The sequence below is a fragment of the Garra rufa genome, chromosome 6 (genome assembly GCF_049309525.1).
Source record: "Garra rufa chromosome 6, GarRuf1.0, whole genome shotgun sequence".
NCBI classification, from domain to species: Eukaryota; Metazoa; Chordata; class Actinopteri; order Cypriniformes; family Cyprinidae; genus Garra; species Garra rufa.
In genome coordinates, this window is record NC_133366.1 from 11,019,218 (window position 1) to 11,037,446 (window position 18,229).

The 18,229-nt window shown below is 37.8% G+C and overlaps 1 protein-coding gene and 17 non-coding genes across 18 annotated transcripts in view; 1 reads left to right on the top strand and 17 right to left on the bottom strand.

Moving 5' to 3' along the window:
* Positions 1–12,371, top strand: part of tsga10 (testis specific, 10) — a 15,868-nt gene extending 3,497 nt beyond the window's left edge. The window contains exons 5-17 of the mRNA XM_073842558.1: positions 369–520; positions 615–730; positions 1,099–1,253; positions 1,365–1,420; positions 1,559–1,579; positions 2,451–2,619; positions 2,693–2,803; positions 2,883–3,068; positions 3,289–3,456; positions 10,936–11,138; positions 11,233–11,337; positions 11,486–11,668; positions 12,014–12,371. Of these exons, the coding sequence (XP_073698659.1) occupies positions 369–520; positions 615–730; positions 1,099–1,253; positions 1,365–1,420; positions 1,559–1,579; positions 2,451–2,619; positions 2,693–2,803; positions 2,883–3,068; positions 3,289–3,456; positions 10,936–11,138; positions 11,233–11,337; positions 11,486–11,668; positions 12,014–12,044 (1,656 nt within the window). The 3' untranslated portion in view covers positions 12,045–12,371. The remainder of the gene's footprint in view (positions 1–368; positions 521–614; positions 731–1,098; positions 1,254–1,364; positions 1,421–1,558; positions 1,580–2,450; positions 2,620–2,692; positions 2,804–2,882; positions 3,069–3,288; positions 3,457–10,935; positions 11,139–11,232; positions 11,338–11,485; positions 11,669–12,013) is intronic.
* On the bottom strand, positions 5,170–5,242 carry trnar-ccg (transfer RNA arginine (anticodon CCG)). The gene has a single exon. It is a non-coding gene; the product is annotated as a tRNA-Arg (tRNA).
* On the bottom strand, positions 5,714–5,786 carry trnar-ccg (transfer RNA arginine (anticodon CCG)). Its single transcript has one exon. It is a non-coding gene; the product is annotated as a tRNA-Arg (tRNA).
* Positions 5,904–5,976, bottom strand: trnar-ccg (transfer RNA arginine (anticodon CCG)). The gene has a single exon. It is a non-coding gene; the product is annotated as a tRNA-Arg (tRNA).
* trnar-ccg (transfer RNA arginine (anticodon CCG)) lies at positions 6,445–6,517 on the bottom strand. The gene has a single exon. It is a non-coding gene; the product is annotated as a tRNA-Arg (tRNA).
* On the bottom strand, positions 6,635–6,707 carry trnar-ccg (transfer RNA arginine (anticodon CCG)). The gene has a single exon. It is a non-coding gene; the product is annotated as a tRNA-Arg (tRNA).
* Positions 6,824–6,896, bottom strand: trnar-ccg (transfer RNA arginine (anticodon CCG)). The gene has a single exon. It is a non-coding gene; the product is annotated as a tRNA-Arg (tRNA).
* On the bottom strand, positions 7,365–7,437 carry trnar-ccg (transfer RNA arginine (anticodon CCG)). Its single transcript has one exon. It is a non-coding gene; the product is annotated as a tRNA-Arg (tRNA).
* Positions 7,555–7,627, bottom strand: trnar-ccg (transfer RNA arginine (anticodon CCG)). Its single transcript has one exon. It is a non-coding gene; the product is annotated as a tRNA-Arg (tRNA).
* Positions 7,745–7,817, bottom strand: trnar-ccg (transfer RNA arginine (anticodon CCG)). Its single transcript has one exon. It is a non-coding gene; the product is annotated as a tRNA-Arg (tRNA).
* trnar-ccg (transfer RNA arginine (anticodon CCG)) lies at positions 8,284–8,356 on the bottom strand. Its single transcript has one exon. It is a non-coding gene; the product is annotated as a tRNA-Arg (tRNA).
* On the bottom strand, positions 8,474–8,546 carry trnar-ccg (transfer RNA arginine (anticodon CCG)). Its single transcript has one exon. It is a non-coding gene; the product is annotated as a tRNA-Arg (tRNA).
* Positions 9,015–9,087, bottom strand: trnar-ccg (transfer RNA arginine (anticodon CCG)). Its single transcript has one exon. It is a non-coding gene; the product is annotated as a tRNA-Arg (tRNA).
* Positions 9,205–9,277, bottom strand: trnar-ccg (transfer RNA arginine (anticodon CCG)). Its single transcript has one exon. It is a non-coding gene; the product is annotated as a tRNA-Arg (tRNA).
* On the bottom strand, positions 9,395–9,467 carry trnar-ccg (transfer RNA arginine (anticodon CCG)). The gene has a single exon. It is a non-coding gene; the product is annotated as a tRNA-Arg (tRNA).
* Positions 9,936–10,008, bottom strand: trnar-ccg (transfer RNA arginine (anticodon CCG)). The gene has a single exon. It is a non-coding gene; the product is annotated as a tRNA-Arg (tRNA).
* trnaw-cca (transfer RNA tryptophan (anticodon CCA)) lies at positions 10,127–10,199 on the bottom strand. The gene has a single exon. It is a non-coding gene; the product is annotated as a tRNA-Trp (tRNA).
* On the bottom strand, positions 10,318–10,390 carry trnar-ccg (transfer RNA arginine (anticodon CCG)). Its single transcript has one exon. It is a non-coding gene; the product is annotated as a tRNA-Arg (tRNA).
* Positions 12,372–18,229: the final 5,858 nt, after the last annotated feature.

An 18,229-nucleotide genomic window follows, 5' to 3' on the forward strand; every position in this document is an offset into this window, starting at 1 on the left:
AATGATTTCTTAAGGATCATGTGACTGGAGTAATGATGCTAAAATTCAGCTTTAAAATCACAGGAATAAATTATATTAAAAAAATATAAATTATAAAAAAAATTACTGTTTTGCTGTACTTTGGATCAAATAAATGCAGGCTTGGTAAGCAGAAGAGACTTCTTTAAAAAAACATGAAAAATCTTACTGTTCAAAAACTTTTGTCTGGTAGTGTATACTAAATAATGTCAAATAGTACCATAGTATAACATACAGTACTGCACTATAATGCATGATGCTACACTGTATCATACTATACAATAAACTGTAGTTATTTTCTTGCACAGTTATTGTTATGGGCTAGCATCATTGTTTTGTATGTGTCCCAGCTGGAGCAGGAGCGAGGGGAACAGAAAAGCAGGCACGCTCAGATGAGGGAGACAATGATGGTTCTGGAGGAGGAAGCTCAAGTACTTGGGCGAAAGTTTAGTGGCAGTGAGGAAGAGCTCAGCCGTCTCAGAAATGAGTGCAGCAGCCTCAGGTACACTAGAAATCAAAAACAACGATATGTGTCCATATTTCAATGCTGTAATACTTTCATTATTTATTTCTTTTTGTGTGTTTGTGTATACCAGACTGGCAAATAATCAGTTGGAAATCTCTCTGAGTGAGAATCAGCGGAGACTGACCAGCAGAATTGGAGAGCTACAAAACACTCATGAGAGAAATAAAATGCTGGATGAAAAGAACGGTGAGACAACAGATATTTGCATTTACAGATGGTACATTTACATCTGTGCTGTTATTGATCAGTTTCATTTTTAATATCTTTGGGGATTTTTTTTTTTGAGGATTTTTTTTCTTTTTTTCATCAAGGATGCATTAAATTGATCAAAAGTGACTGAAGAAATGCTATTAATTAAAAAATGTTAAGCATCATAGCTGTTTTCAACATTGATTATAAGAAATATTTCTTGAGCCCTAAATCAGCATATTAAAATGATTTCTGAAGGATCATGTGACACTGAAGACTGAAGTAATGATGCTAAAAATTAGTCGCAATAATTTTAGTGTTTAAAGAATATGTGTATTGCATCACTTTTTCTTGGTGTGTTTCAGACTCTCTCCTGAGGCAGGTGACTGCTATGCAAGAGGAGATGAACACACTGCGGTGTACAATCTCAGAGCTGGACCAGCACAGAGACTCACTGCAGGAACAACTGGAGAAAAAGACAGATCTGCTCAGCACTGCAAATGACCAGCTAGATGAGAAGGCATTACCAATTATTTACACACTAAAACATATTTTTGGTTGTATATTAGATTATTATGTGCTTTCCAGTAAGTTAGTACACTTGATGATATGTTGTTGTTGTTTTTTAAAGGAGAAAGCCATTCGGAGCTTGAAGCTGAGAACCGAGGATCTTGAGACAACTCTAATGTAAGTACTCTATTTATTTTCACAGATTAACAAACAGTCATGTGTAGTGATTGTATAGTGTGTGATGAAGGATACTTTAAAAACTTTTTTAGTTATTAAAATTCTGTATAAAATTACTGTATTACTTTCTTTTCACAGTGTGTTATGTTCACCATCCAGGTATAAGAATAATGCTAATGTTGATGTATCATTATTAGACCATAGTATATAGTCGTAGTTGTCCTTGACTGTAGCCCATGCTTATTATTTGTAGTACAATTTATATTTATTACACAGGTCAGAGATATTATTGTTCACATAGTCACCTTGGCACAAAATGTATAACTTCCTAGAATGGTTTTGTGTAGTGTCTACTTTATATACATGAATATTTAAATGTTTGGGGTTAGTAATATTTTTTTATGTTGTGGAAAGAAGTCTCTTATGCTCACTGATGTTGCATTTGACCAAAAAATGCAGTAATACTGTAAAATATTATTGAAATTTAAAACAAATGTTTTCTATTTTAATACAGTTTGTAATGTCATTTATTCCTGTGTTGGCAAAACTAAATTTTTTGCATCATAACTTCAGTCTTCAATGTCACATGATCCTTCAGAAATCATTTCAATATGCTGATTTGCTGCTGAAGAAACATTTCTGTTAAAAACAGTTGTGCTGCTTAATATTTTTGTGTAAACATGATAGATTTTGAGTAGAAAGTTCAAAAGAATAGCATTTATTTATAAAAGTAAACATTTTGTAACATTATACATGTCTTTACTGTCACTTTTGATCCATTTAATGCATCCTTGTTAAATAGAAGTATTAATTTCATGAATTAATTTTGAATGGTAGTGTAGTTTCCTCTGTGTTTGTAATACAAGAATATTTAGAGAATATAAAACAGCATTTGTAGGTTTGAGTACTTGAGTGTATGAGTATGTAATGTATTAGTATTCAATAAGACTATTACATCCTTTTACATGCCATATTTCTTCAATGATTTTTGAAAATCAGTGGTGACGATGATGTGACTTCCTGTCTACAGAGTTCTGAGAGAGACCGTAACTGGCAGAGAAAGAGAGCTGGATTTTTTGAGGAGGAAGCTGTCAGACTCTGAAAACGAGATGGGCACAGTGATGAAAGTCAAAGATGCCATGTTGCAAGAGAACGGTCAGCTGAGGGACGACCTTAACAAAGCACGTCTGGAAAATCAGGTACTGTACCAAACGGTTTCAAGCTAATTCATTGCAATAAATAAGGTACCAAGACCTCCATATTCCTTTTCAGACGATACAGCTCAAGCTGGATGAAGCTAATGAGGAAATAGAAGACTTGCAGAAAAAAGTACAAGTTCACATTGCTGACATCTCACGCACTGAAGATCTGCTCTCTGCTAAGGTCAAAAAGGCTCTTAAAATGAACGTCATGCGTGTTTTATGTAGCATGTTCTTGATTGCTTTTGTTTGCTGCCTTTTAGGAGCGTGAATGTAGAGAACTGCAGGAGTCTCGAAGGAAAGTGTCTCTCCAGGTGGAAAGCTGGGAGGAACAAGCCAGACATGCTGAAACCACTGTCATCGAACTCCGTCTTGAGCTTCACAACGCTAACTTAGAGATACTTCGACTCAAAGAAAGATCAGACAGCCTGGAGAGCAGCCTGCAACAGGTTACTTGGCCATCAATGATGTTGGTGTTGTTAATATGCAGGAGATTCTCAACTCAACCCAAATGCTCACTACAAGTCTGAAGATCAAGTTTTTGAAATCTCATATTGTAGCAAACCCATAGAGTGTGCCTGTCACTAATGTTCTTCAGACTGTCTGTTAGTGTGCACTTGGCTTAGTTAACTCAGTCTCTCATAAATTGTGGTTTGTTGCTGTGTCCAGGCTCTGACTTCAGAGCGGAGTTGTACTACTCAGCTGTCTCAGCTGAACCGAAAGATGATTCACATGGAGGAAGATCTGCGTCAGGCCCTGACTGAGCGCACACAGGTGCAGACCGACCTGGAAAAAACACGAGAGCTCTGCGTCAAACTGGATGCCAGCAAAGAAGCTGTGAGTACTTAAATTGGTTTATAACAAGTTGATTTTTTTGTATGCTACTTGATGTCAGGAAAACAACTGTAATGGCAGGATTCAAACATACATTATTCTGCATTATAGGCTGAAGCTTCTATCCAGCTGAACTTTCCACAGTCCTGTTAGATCTTTCCTGAAATACTAAACAGAGATGTGTATTTTTTCACAATGTGCTGCTTTTGCCACCAACTTAAAGTTAGCCCTTTAAACATGACTCATGTTGGACTCAAACCCACAACCCCCAACTCCAGCATCTGATGTTTTATCCAAATGAGTTTGGATTTGTGTAGAAATACAAAGATTCTTTTTGTAGAATGTTTGAAACTCTGAACCCACAATTCCCAGCTCCAGAGACTGAGGCCTTATCTATTAGGCCAGCGGTTCTCAGTTCCAGTCCTCGCGCCCCACCGCTCTGCATATTTTGCATGTCTCTCTAAGTTAACACACCTGATTCAAATAACCAGCTCGTTAGAAGTGAACTCCGTGCAGGAACTGTGTTCCGATTGACATGGTCCCAGGGGAAATCTGTTTACTACACTTCGAAACATTCATTCACATATTTGCGCTACGCCACCGCATGCAGCATCTTCACACACAGATGAAACTTACTAGAGAAGTGTGACATAAATGCATCTGTAAATAAATACATTTTAAATGTATGTCTCGAACGCTTTAATGACCTTCAAATGGAACATATACACTCACTTCGAACTAATAAATAATGGCGTAATATCCTGTGATGTCCACTTCGAAGGGCAGTAACGTTGGAATAGAACAAACGTCTGAAGCGATACGTGAAACACACAAAATATGCAGAGCGGTGGGGCGCGAGGACTGCAATTGAGAACCGCTGTATTAGGCCATTTGCAAGCTGCATGTTCACTATTGAGTTCAGCTATTTATAGAAACACAAAGCACTAGAGAACAATTTTTAAACAAATTACTGTAGAAAATTTGCTACATTGCAAACACAACCTAGGTGGGACTTAAACCCACAATCCCCAGCTCCAGAGGCTGATGCCTTATCCATCAGGCCGCTTGCAAACTATACATTTAATATTAAATAAGTGTTATCTTTTTGTAGAACTACAAAGCACTAGGGAAGGTTTTTTCTTGTAAACAAATACTGTTAAAGTTTTGCTGCACTGCAAACATGACCCGATTTGATTTGAACCCACATACCCAAGCTCTGGAGACTGATACCTTATCCATTAGGCCTCTTGCAAGCTCTATGTTCACGATTAATTGAGTTTAGCTTTTTGTAGAACCACAACAAACTATAGAAGGTTTTTATTTGTAAACAAATTACTGTAGAAAATTTGCTACATTGCAAACACAACCCAGGTAGGATTTGAACCTGCAACCTCCAACTCATGAGGCTGATGCCTTATCCATTAGGCCACCAAGCCACTCATTCACTAGTAACTGAGTTTGCCTTTTTGTAGAAACAACAAAGCACTAGACAAGGATTTTTGTAAACAAATTACTGTGGAAAGTTTGCTGCACTGCAAACATAACCCAGGTGGGACTTGTAGCCACGAGCGACACTTTATCCGTTAGGCCCCTTGGCCTCTCGTAAACTGTCCATTCACTGTTAATTGAGTTTAGCTTTTTGTAGAAACACAAAGCACTAGAGAAAGGTTTTTTTAGTAACCAAGTTATTGTAGAAATTCGACTGCACAGCAGACACGACCCAGGTGGGACTTGAACCCACAATCCCCAGCTCCGGAGGCTGATGCCTTATCCATTAGGTCACTGGGTCACTTGCAAGCAACTCATTCACTATTAACTGAGTTTATATTTTTTGTAGAAAAACAAAGCACTAGACAAGTTTTTTTTTTGTAATCAAATTATTGTAGAAAGTTTGCTCACTGCAAACATGACCCATGTGGGACTTGAACTCTCAAGCCCCAGCTCCAAGGACTGATGCCTTATCCATTAGGCCACCAAGCCACTCATTCACTATTAACTGAGTTTGCCTTTTTGTAGAAACAACAAAGCACTAGACAAGGATTTTTGTAAACAAACTACTGTGGAAAGTTTGCTGCACTGCAAACATAACCCAGGTGGGACTTGTAGCCACGAGCGACACTTTATCCGTTAGGCCCCTTGGCCTCTCGTAAACTGTCCATTCACTGTTAATTGAGTTTAGCTTTTTGTAGAAACACAAAGCACTAGAGAAAGGTTTTTTTAGTAACAAATTTATTGTAGAAATTCGACTGCACAGCAGACACGACCCAGGTGGGACTTGAACCCACAATCCCCAGCTCCGGAGGCTGATGCCTTATCCATTAGGCCACTGGGTCACTTGCAAGCAACTCATTCACTATTAACTGAGTTTATATTTTTTGTAGAAAAACAAAGCACTAGACAAGTTTTTTTTTGTAATCAAATTATTGTAGAAAGTTTGCTCACTGCAAACATGACCCAGGTGGGACTTGAACCCACAATCCCCAGCTCCGGAGGCTGATGCCTTATCCATTAGGCCACTGGGCCTCTAGAAAGTGGTTTGTTTACTATTAACTAAATTTATTTTTTTGTAGAAACAACACACTAAAAAAAGCTTTGTTTTGGGTGAACCAATTACTTTAGAAATTTTGCTGTATTGTAAACACCCATGTGGGACTTGAACTCTCAAGCCCCAGCTCCAAGGACTGATGCCTTATCCATTAGGCCACCAAGCCACTCATTCACTATTAACTGAGTTTGCCTTTTTGTAGAAACAACAAAGCACTAGACAAGGATTTTTGTAAACAAACTACTGTGGAAAGTTTGCTGCACTGCAAACATAACCCAGGTGGGACTTGTAGCCACGAGCGACACTTTATCCGTTAGGCCCCTTGGCCTCTCGTAAACTGTCCATTCACTATTAATTGAGTTTAGCTTTTTGTAGAAACACAAAGCACTAGAGAAAGGTTTATTTAGTAACCAAGTTATTGTAGAAATTTGACTGCACAGCAGACACGACCCAGGTGGGACTTGAACCCACAATCCCCAGCTCCGGAGGCTGATGCCTTATCCATTAGGCCACTGGGTCACTTGCAAGCAACTCATTCACTATTAACTGAGTTTAAATTTTTTGTAGAAAAACAAAGCACTAGACAAGTTTTTTTTTGCAATCAAATTATTATAGAAAGTTTGCTCACTGCAAACATGACCCAGGTGGGACTTGAACCCACAATCCCCAGCTCCGGAGGCTGATGCCTTATCCATTAGGCCACTGGGTCACTTGCAAGAAACTCATTCACTATTAACTGAGTTTATATTTTTTGTAGAAAAACAAAGCACTAGACAAGTTTTTTTTGTAATCAAATTATTGTAGAAAGTTTGCTCACTGCAAACATGACCCAGGTGGGACTTGAACCCACAATCCCCAGCTCCGGAGGCTGATGCCTTATCCATTAGGCCACTGGGCCTCTAGAAAGTGGTTTGTTTACTATTAACTAAATTTATTTTTTTGTAGAAACAACACACTAAAAAGAGCTTTGTTTTGGGTGAACCAATTACTTTCGAAATTTTGCTGTATTGTAAACACCCATGTGGGACTTGAACTCTCAAGCCCCAGCTCCAAGGACTGATGCCTTATCCATTAGGCCACCAAGCCACTCATTCACTATTAACTGAGTTTGCCTTTTTGTAGAAACAACAAAGCACTAGACAAGGATTTTTGTAAACAAACTACTGTGGAAAGTTTGCTGCACTGCAAACATAACCCAGGTGGGACTTGTAGCCACGAGCGACACTTTATCCGTTAGGCCCCTTGTCCTCTCGTAAACTGTCCATTCACTATTAATTGAGTTTAGCTTTTTGTAGAAACACAAAGCACTAGAGAAAGGTTTATTTAGTAACCAAGTTATTGTAGAAATTTGACTGCACAGCAGACACGACCCAGGTGGGACTTGAACCCACAATCCCCAGCTCCGGAGGCTGATGCCTTATCCATTAGGCCACTGGGTCACTTGCAAGCAACTCATTCACTATTAACTGAGTTTAAATTTTTTGTAGAAAAACAAAGCACTAGACAAGTTTTTTTTTGCAATCAAATTATTGTAGAAAGTTTGCTCACTGCAAACATGACCCAGGTGGGACTTGAACCCACAATCCCCAGCTCCGGAGGCTGATGCCTTATCCATTAGGCCACTGGGTCACTTGCAAGCAACTCATTCACTATTAACTGAGTTTATATTTTTTGTAGAAAAACAAAGCACTAGACAAGTTTTTTTTTGCAATCAAATTATTGTAGAAAGTTTGCTCACTGCAAACATGACCCAGGTGGGACTTGAACCCACAATCCCCAGCTCCGGAGGCTGATGCCTTATCCATTAGGCCACTGGGCCTCTAGAAAGTGGTTTGTTTACTATTAACTAAATTTATTTTTTTGTAGAAACAACACTAAAAAAAGCTTTGTTTTGGGTGAACCAATTACTTTAGAAATTTTGCTGTATTGTAAACACCCATGTGGGACTTGAACTCTCAAGCCCCAGCTCCAAGGACTGATGCCTTATCCATTAGGCCACCAAGCCACTCATTCACTATTAACTGAGTTTGCCTTTTTGTAGAAACAACAAAGCACTAGACAAGGATTTTTGTAAACAAACTACTGTGGAAAGTTTGCTGCACTGCAAACATAACCCAGGTGGGACTTGTAGCCACGAGCGACACTTTATCCGTTAGGCCCCTTGGCCTCTCGTAAACTGTCCATTCACTATTAATTGAGTTTAGCTTTTTGTAGAAACACAAAGCACTAGAGAAAGGTTTATTTAGTAACCAAGTTATTGTAGAAATTTGACTGCACAGCAGACACGACCCAGGTGGGACTTGAACCCACAATCCCCAGCTCCGGAGGCTGATGCCTTATCCATTAGGCCACTGGGTCACTTGCAAGCAACTCATTCACTATTAACTGAGTTTAAATTTTTTGTAGAAAAACAAAGCACTAGACAAGTTTTTTTTTGTAATCAAATTATTGTAGAAAGTTTGCTCACTGCAAACATGACCCAGGTGGGACTTGAACCCACAATCCCCAGCTCCGGAGGCTGATGCCTTATCCATTAGGCCACTGGGCCTCTAGAAAGTGGTTTGTTTACTATTAACTAAATTTATTTTTTTGTAGAAACAACACACTAAAAAGAGCTTTGTTTTGGGTGAACTAATTACTTTCGAAATTTTGCTGTATTGTAAACACCCATGTGGGACTTGAACTCTCAAGCCCCAGCTCCAAGGACTGATGCCTTATCCATTAGGCCACCAAGCCACTCATTCACTATTAACTGAGTTTGCCTTTTTGTAGAAACAACAAAGCACTAGACAAGGATTTTTGTAAACAAACTACTGTGGAAAGTTTGCTGCACTGCAAACATAACCCAGGTGGGACTTGTAGCCACGAGCGACACTTTATCCGTTAGGCCCCTTGGCCTCTCGTAAACTGTCCATTCACTATTAATTGAGTTTAGCTTTTTGTAGAAACACAAAGCACTAGAGAAAGGTTTATTTAGTAACCAAGTTATTGTAGAAATTTGACTGCACAGCAGACACGACCCAGGTGGGACTTGAACCCACAATCCCCAGCTCCGGAGGCTGATGCCTTATCCATTAGGCCACTGGGTCACTTGAAAGCAACTCATTCACTATTAACTGAGTTTAAATTTTTTGTAGAAAAACAAAGCACTAGACAAGTTTTTTTTTGCAATCAAATTATTGTAGAAAGTTTGCTCACTGCAAACATGACCCAGGTGGGACTTGAACCCACAATCCCCAGCTCCGGAGGCTGATGCCTTATCCATTAGGCCACTGGGTCACTTGCAAGAAAATCATTCACTATTAACTGAGTTTATATTTTTTGTAGAAAAACAAAGCACTAGACAAGTTTTTTTTTGCAATCAAATTATTGTAGAAAGTTTGCTCACTGCAAACATGACCCAGGTGGGACTTGAACCCACAATCCCCAGCTCCGGAGGCTGATGCCTTATCCATTAGGCCACTGGGCCTCTAGAAAGTGGTTTGTTTACTATTAACTAAATTTATTTTTTTGTAGAAACAACACACTAAAAAAAGCTTTGTTTTGGGTGAACCAATTACTTTCGAAATTTTGCTGTATTGTAAACACCCATGTGGGACTTGAACTCTCAAGCCCCAGCTCCAAGGACTGATGCCTTATCCATTAGGCCACCAAGCCACTCATTCACTATTAACTGAGTTTGCCTTTTTGTAGAAACAACAAAGCACTAGACAAGGATTTTTGTAAACAAACTACTGTGGAAAGTTTGCTGCACTGCAAACATAACCCAGGTGGGACTTGTAGCCACGAGCGACACTTTATCCGTTAGGCCCCTTGGCCTCTCGTAAACTGTCCATTCACTGTTAATTGAGTTTAGCTTTTTGTAGAAACACAAAGCACTAGAGAAAGGTTTTTTTAGTAACCAAGTTTTTGTAGAAATTCAAATGCACAGCAGACACAACCCAGGTGGGACTTGAACCCACAATCCCCAGCTCCGGAGGCTGATGCCTTATCCATTAGGCCACTGGGTCACTTGCAAGCAACTCATTCACTATTAACTGAGTTTATATTTTTTTGTAGAAAAACAAAGCACTAGACAAGTTTTTTTTTGCAATCAAATTATTGTAGAAAGTTTGCTCACTGCAAACATGACCCAGGTGGGACTTGAACCCACAATCCCCAGCTCTGGAGGCTGATGCCTTATCCATTAGGCCACTGGGTTACTTGCAAGCAACTCATTCACTATTAACTGAGTTTATATTTTTTGTAGAAAAACAAAGCACTAGACAAGTTTTTTTTTTGTATTCAAATTATTGTAGAAAGTTTGCTCACTGCAAATATGACCCAGGTGGGACTTGAACCCACAATCCCCAGCTCCGGAGGCTGATGCCTTATCCATTAGGCCACTGGGCCTTATACAGAAATCACTTTCACTATTATCTTTTTTTTTTTTTTTTTGTAGAAACACAAGAAACTTCAAACACAAAAACATTGCACATTTTTTTTTTCTTTTTAACCAAATTACCTTAGATTTTTTGCAGCACTGCAAACACAACCCAGATGGGACCCACAATTCCCAGCTATCCATTAGGCCACTGGGCCTCTTGTGTAAGATATTATAGTTAATCTTAGCCTTGATTGGGCTTAGACTTCCTTTTGCTGAACACAAAGTACATCTGTATTTAAACCCACATTCTACAACATCAGACACCAACACAGTGGTTTTCAATCCCCAGGTATTTTGTAGCACTGAAAATAAGACCCGGGTGGGAATCAAACCCACAATCCCAAACTCTGGAGGCCACTAGGGCTTTTAAATGTGTTTTTGGCTAGTTTCAACCTCTTTATGCATTTAACATTGGTTTTATGCAGAAATCAAAGTACCTTCAAGAAAACGAGGAACAAACTGAACTGAAAAGTAAATACATAACATAATGTCTATGTGCTTATACATACAGGTGCAGCGTGAGCTGGAATCATGCCGCTCTGAGATTGAGGTGTTACAGAAGCAGCTGACCAGTGAACGCCTGTCTGTTCAAACTTTGGAGAACCTGCTGGTGTCTTCACGAGAAAAGGAGCTACAGAGGCAGCTCACATCTCAGGAAAGACAGACCGAAATACAAATTCTCAAGGACAAACTCAGCATGGCTGACAGCAAAGTGTGAGTTTAGCACATACACATATGACATTTCACAGTGCACAGCAGCTGTTTTCTGCCTCCATCTTCCACTTACTGTCTTCTTCCCCATCTCTAGGAGTTCTCAAAGTAGGGAAATGGCTCAACTGAAGACACGATCAACCCAGCTGGAGGCAGATCTTGAGATGACCAGGAGACACCTGACCACTGAGCGCTTTGAAAGGTGAGACGCAAATCTCAAAGGGATAGTTCAGCCCAAAAAAAAAGAAAAGAAAAAAAGTCATTTAATGTTGTTCCAGTTCCAGCATTGTATATGATTATGTATTTGTGGTTTGAAAAGTAAAGACAGATGTCCTATCAATGTATTTCAGGGAGCGTGCAGTACAGGAGCTGCGTAGGCAAGGACTCTCAGCTATTTCTCCTGTCCTCTCCTCCACAATGCGCTCCTCATCCACCTCCCATCATCGCTCGTTGAGTCCTCACAGATCATGGTCTCCAGAACGCTCTCATCACAGCACACCTGACCCACCGATTGTGTCACATTACCCCGACAGGTGCGCGCCAATGGCAGATTTGTCATTCTAGGTTTAAAGGTCCACTGAAGTGCTTTAAGTCATGCAACTGTAAAAGGAAGACAGCTTTGTATATATCACAGCTTGGGCCATAGCCGTTGAGCTCAGTAAAGCCGCATTTGACAGTGACAGCGACAATCTCATCCATATCGCTATAAAATATAGCATTCTGTGTAGAATTCAAATTGGGCTGACATATTTATACTTAAAACCAAAAGATTTTAATTTTGATTTCATGGGGACTTTAAATAAGTTGTGGCCATGCTGCTTGTTTTATTTAGTTTGTTCAGTAATTTGTAACATTTTTACCTGTTTATTTTTTAACAGGAGTCTGACTTTCAGGGACCTTTATGACTGAGAAGATCTTCCATATTTTGGCTGGCATCACTCATTCGTTTCATCTGCTTATGTCTTTGCTTCTGAAGACAATCAGTAGACTCTGATATACTGTGAAGTTGGTCATGTATTTCAATAAACAAATGTTTACTATGACTTTGACTGTTTTGTGTTGTTTGACATCAACACACACAGTAAAGTTGTAAATATTTCTGGAGTGGCTTAATGATAATGGCTTTAAGCATATTTCTACAAAAATGTGATTCTGCTTGATTCATTTGAATAGAATTTTTATTTATTTAGAGTGTAGTGTTTTTTGTATGATATAAGTTGCCAATCCTCTTGAATAAAAATCTCCATGTTTCTCTGTGCCGGTGTGTTTATTCATACTTAACTCAGACTATTTATCTATTTAATTAAATGTCACTGAACATAATGAAACCTGCATGTATTGCTGATTATTGCTGCTGAAAATGGTCAATTATTGTCATGTTTTGGGCTGTACTAATCGGTTGGACTGGGAAAACCATTTGGAGTACTATAGACTGCTAAAAGTTATAACAAATCAAGGGGAAGAGTGCAACAAACTGAAATACGATTTCCAGGGCAAGAATCTTGACAACATTGGTGTTTGTCCTTATCATTTCCAGTCAGGTAGGTGAAATATTAGGCTAATATCTTAATTAATACTGCTTGTATGTATATTTACCACCTAATAACTGTAGTTTGTCAAAATATTGTGCCTTTTCCTGCTTACTAAGTCCTTCTCTATATATGATTTAGCAGCTTCCACACGTTTTTTCCGTGGTATCATAAATTAGCAGAACAACGTATTCAGTTGTACATTAATCGTGTAATCCATGCTGTTGTTTACATCCAAGTATTGCCGATTTGGCCGCGCATCCGGGTAACTGACCAAATCGTGAAAATTTGGCCCTAACAAATCAGTTTCCTTTTTGTATTTGATTTTGTGTTTTAGCGTTATCTCTATTTTTATTTTGTTTTTTTCTCAATTTCCTTGTAAGGAAATTATTAATAGCAATATTTCTCTTTATAATCGCTTCAGGTCATTGAAAAACATAAATAAATGACAAACAGAAAAGGAAACGCCAACCATTGTAAAGCTCATTAGAAGAAGCGCACCTGTCCGCCACAGCACGCCACGTGTGTCGTCATCACGTAGGCGTGGCCAATCACATGAGCTCACTAGTTTCGTTAAATCTCCTGAGCTGCCGTGAGTATTTTTGATGATCTAAGCGCAGGTGCGCGCATCTGCTACTTCATTTCGCAAAGGTAAGACAATAATATGATGCTGCGGCATTATCTTTATATTCATATCCAATTTCTCAATGTCCATTACGGATAATAAGCATGATAGTTTTTTTTAAATCGATGTATAATTTCAAGTAAAGATATTTGCGACGGCGATAATTTTCAACCAAGAGATGCAGAACTCCAAAACTAATATATGATAGATAGATAGATAGATAGATAGATAGATAGATAGATAGATAGATAGAGTGACAGTCTATCTATCTATCTATCTATCTATCTATCTATCTATCTATCTATCTATCTATCTATCTATCTATCTATCTATCTATCTATCTATCTATCTATCTATCTGCTGCCTGTGTATCTTGTATGACATTAAGTTGAATTTAGGCTCTCTTGTATTGTAAAATCAACTTTTAAAGCAATTTTATGCCGTTGTTTTACTCTGAGGAGGAGAATGAGATAAATTTTTGGACATTTGTAAAGAAATTAAGCTGTCAGGGATTTTAATTGATTTTTAAGCATGTTTTGAATTAATAAATATTTGTGCACCAGACCAATGTTCACTGTTACTGTATGATGTCATACACTTGTTAGGGTAGCGTGTTTAGTTAAGCATGTGTGCATTAGATAATACAGTAGATGATTGAGACACATGGTTACTGTACTGTACTGTACTGTACCTGGCTTGTAAAGTGTACTTCAACTTCAACTAATGACTGACATATAACTTTATAAATAGAGATGTAGATGTTTCCTCCAGTGATATGTAAAATTAATTTTCGTACAGCTGTTTATCAAGGGATCATGTGGTGATTGATCTCTTACATTTGTATTAAAACAGGTGTGGGATGTTTTCTAGGAAGGTAGTCTGTGTCTAGCTCACATTAAAGTGATTGTAATGCAAAGGTCAGCTCGTTTAAGATGAAAGCAGCATTTAGGAGGAGCCGAGTAGCTTCGAAACACAGTTAATGTTCAAGCAGATTAGTCACTCTCTCTGTTGAGAGAGTTAATGTTTGCAGAACAAGCACCAAAATGCCATGAAAGGACAGGTTCACATGGAACCGAAGGATAAAAGTGATTATTATTTTTTAGAATTTTATTGCAAAGTACAAAAGTTCAAAAAGTGCTGATATAGAGTGACCACAACAGCAATGGGACTTTTTCACTTTTTATAAAACTGTTTCCATTCCTCCATTCCTTTCCATTCCATTCCTCGATTTTGATTGGTCAGCAGCTATGTTTTATTCACTATAAAGCACGACTATGACCGCTTCACCCAAAGGTTTTGTGTATCACTGAGCAACACCCTTAGCGATATAAACAATCAAAAATATAGCATCAAAACTGTTCCATGTAGGCTACTATGTATTTCGGCGGATTTAACTGTTTGTTATTTATTTAATGAAGTATGAGTGACCCACCCCTACTGGTGTTATGTCGCATCTTCCATCTTTAGAGAGTCAGAGAAACTCTTCTCGTGCAGAGAAATGCATGTCTGTGTGGAAGCCCACAGTTTTTTGACGTGAGGAGGGAATATTACTGTATTTATTAGTTTTCTGTTTCAGGTATGACTCTGAATGTCCATATGTGCATCTGTTTACAGCTTGTTACAGCTGTTTTATGAATAAAAGAAAGATGTATGTGTTTGAGGAAAATATCATATATGGTGTTTAAAATACTAAATGACATAGCGGATGAGAAAGGTTCATATTCTCTGTTTTTAATTTGAGCTCCATAAGATGAGGCATGTTACATCTGAACTTTTTTTGTCTGTTTGCTGTTTCTGTCAGGGAGTATTTTTTAGCGGAAGGACACCGTTTAACGAACTTGCTTAAAAAAAGTAACATATCAATATATAAATTGTTGGTTTTAATGTTTTTATTGTGTGGTAACCGTTTTATTAAAGCAATAAGGCCATGCTGTATTGCTTACTTATAGGCTAAAGTTCTCAGAACTTTGGCAAACAAACATTCTTCTTGTAACATTAAAATAACATTTGTTCAGAGTTGTCTCTTTTAACCTTTAATATGTGACCCCACAAAACCAGTCATATGGGTCAATTTTTCAAATAGAGATTTGTACATCATCTGAAACTAAATAAATAAGCTTTCCGGTATGGGTGGTTTAGCCAAGATACAACTATTTGCAAATCTGAAATACTGAGAAAATCGCCATTAAAGTTGTCCAAATTAAGTTCTTAGAAATGCATATGATATATTACTAATCAAAAATGAAGTTTTGATATATTTACGGTAGAAAATTTACAAAATATCATCATGGAACATGATCTTTACTTAATATCCTAATGATTTTTGGCCACAAAATTGATCATTTTGACCCATACAATGTATTGTTAGCTATTACTACTAATATACCTCTGCTATATACCTCTGCTCAGGGTTACATATATTCTCAAAACGTTAGCACAGAAATGTTATTCATTCATTGTTTATGGAGCTTTTCACTTTCATAACATAATGGAATATTAGAAAAAAAGTTCATAGAACATTTTTGTGCTGAGTACTTGTTTTCGAACCTTCAGAGAACATTCAAAAGTAACTCTAACCCTTTTGTTTGCTGGGTATATCCTATTATATGTCTAATAGACATCCTCAAAAAAGCATAACAAAAGTTTGTCAAGGGATTTTACTGAATGAACTGAATATAGCACATGCTGTACAGTGTACAAAGATGGGCTCGATTGTGCGGATTGCATTTCACCTGGGTAACATGGTACTTGAATCGACACATTCATACCTGAAGAAAAGAGAAGGTAGAATCTGAAAGAACCAAGCCAGGGAAAGTGAGAGAGATGGCATTACGGGAGCAGTCTCAGGGTGTTGGCTTACACCAGGCCAAAACAACTTGTTGCTAGCTACATAATGTTGTCTCCTTCTTCGGTTGCTCATAAAGGATTCATTTAGGGTGTTTAGGAGCATGCTGAAAGGTCGATTGAAACTTGTTGACATTCGCAAGTTGTGTAAGCTGTTGATTCAGAGCTTATTTTTGGAAAGGTCTTCTGGGAAACTCCTTCGGTGTCACCTGCACTGTTTGAGCGTAAGCTAACCTGTCTGAGGCAAACAAGATGGAAAGGAAATGATGTCACACAAAACTAAACCTCGTAAATCAAAATACTGCCTTCATGTGTTTTCATGTGAAGAAATTTCCGTCTTCCCACTTTTGAAGTCGTAATTGTGCGTTTGTTGTGTTTGAATGCTGGTCGGAATAGAAATAATGGAGGAAGCCAGGTTCATTCTTGTCTATTTCTTGAGGAAATCTAATAATACCAAAATGTTCGGAACATATTTAGTCAACATCCAATTGATTGTGAATTGAATTTACAGTAGCTTTACATTCGTTGATAACCATATAAACGTTGCTTGTACTATCTAGACAGTAAGGGTTCAGGAGTTTCATTGAAATAAATGTTGTTCTGTAATGTAAAATACATACAATATGCATTAAACTGTTATTTATATACATAAATAGCATGACTGAAACAAGAAGAAAGCAATGCATATGTTGTGAGAAAAATGAATAAAGCTTAAAGGGATATTTCACCCAAAAATTAATTTCTCACCCTCATGTCGTTGAAAACCCGTCATTTATCTTCAGAACACGAATTAAGATATTTTTTATAAAATCCAAGAGCTTTCTGATCCTCCATAGACAGCAATGTAACTGAAATATTTCCCAGAAACGTAGTAAGAACATAGTTAAAATAGTCCATGTGCGCATGCATCCTGGTACTTTTGATAATGTCAGAGGACGGTGAAGCACATGGACTATTTTAACAATGTCCTCACTACCTTTCTGGGCCTTGAATGTGTCAGTTGCATTGCCCTCTATGGAGAGTCAGAAAGCTCTTGGATTTCGTCAAAAATATCTTAATTTATGTTCCGAAGATGAATCAAATTAATGACAGGATTTTCATTTTTAGCTTTTCCTCTGGCAAGTTTCTGGCCTGTCCAGTTTAGAAGCTTGGGTATGAAAGTGATCTTTTTTCCAGTTATCTTTTTCCAAGTTTCCCAGCCCTGGAAGGCTGTTTGTGTTTGCATTGTGCTTAGTTTTTAAATCAGTGTCTGTTTTAGTGCACTCTGGGCCACAGATATGCAAATACAAAAAAATACACCTGGCATGCTTAAACCAGCAGTTTTCAATGTCAGGACTGGAACAGGACAGGAAGTACAGCTAATGAACGAAATTACATTTTTAATCAAATTTACCTTGGCCAAATTTCCTACCGTAAATATATCAAAACTTAATTTTTGATTAGTAATATTAATTACTAAGAAATTCATTTGGACAATTTTGGCAATTTTCTCAGTATTTTGATTTTTTTTTGTCTATGCAGGGGGGTGGGATGTCATTGTTTGTTGGCATGCATCTGAAATGAGACGAACATTCATGCCAGATTTTTAATGAATGCAACATGCCAAAAATCTGAACAGCAGTCCTGTTCAGTGGTGAACTTTAGTTGAAAGTGAATGTTTAGCTACATCCCAGAGATGCTTCAGTGAGTTATTATCTGGCAAGCCAGGAGGCCGATTCAGATTTTACAAATCAATAAAATACTTTACTGTAGAAACATTGTAGGTATAAAAGTGAGTTCAAATCTTGCAATATTGCAGTCACGCAGTGACATTAAAACACAGCGTAAATGTATTGTCTTAAAACGTCACTACAATATGTGACCCTTGATCACAAAACCAGTCTTAAGTAGCGTGGGTATATTTGTATCAATAGCCAAAAATACATTGCATGGGTCTTTAAAAATGATCAGTTTTGAAGATCTTGTTCCATGAAGATATTTTGTAAATTTCCTACCATAAATATATCTTTTGATCAGTAATATGCATTGCTAAGAACTTCACTTGAACAACTTTAAAGGCGATTTTCTCAATATTTTGATTTTTTTTTTTGCAAAAA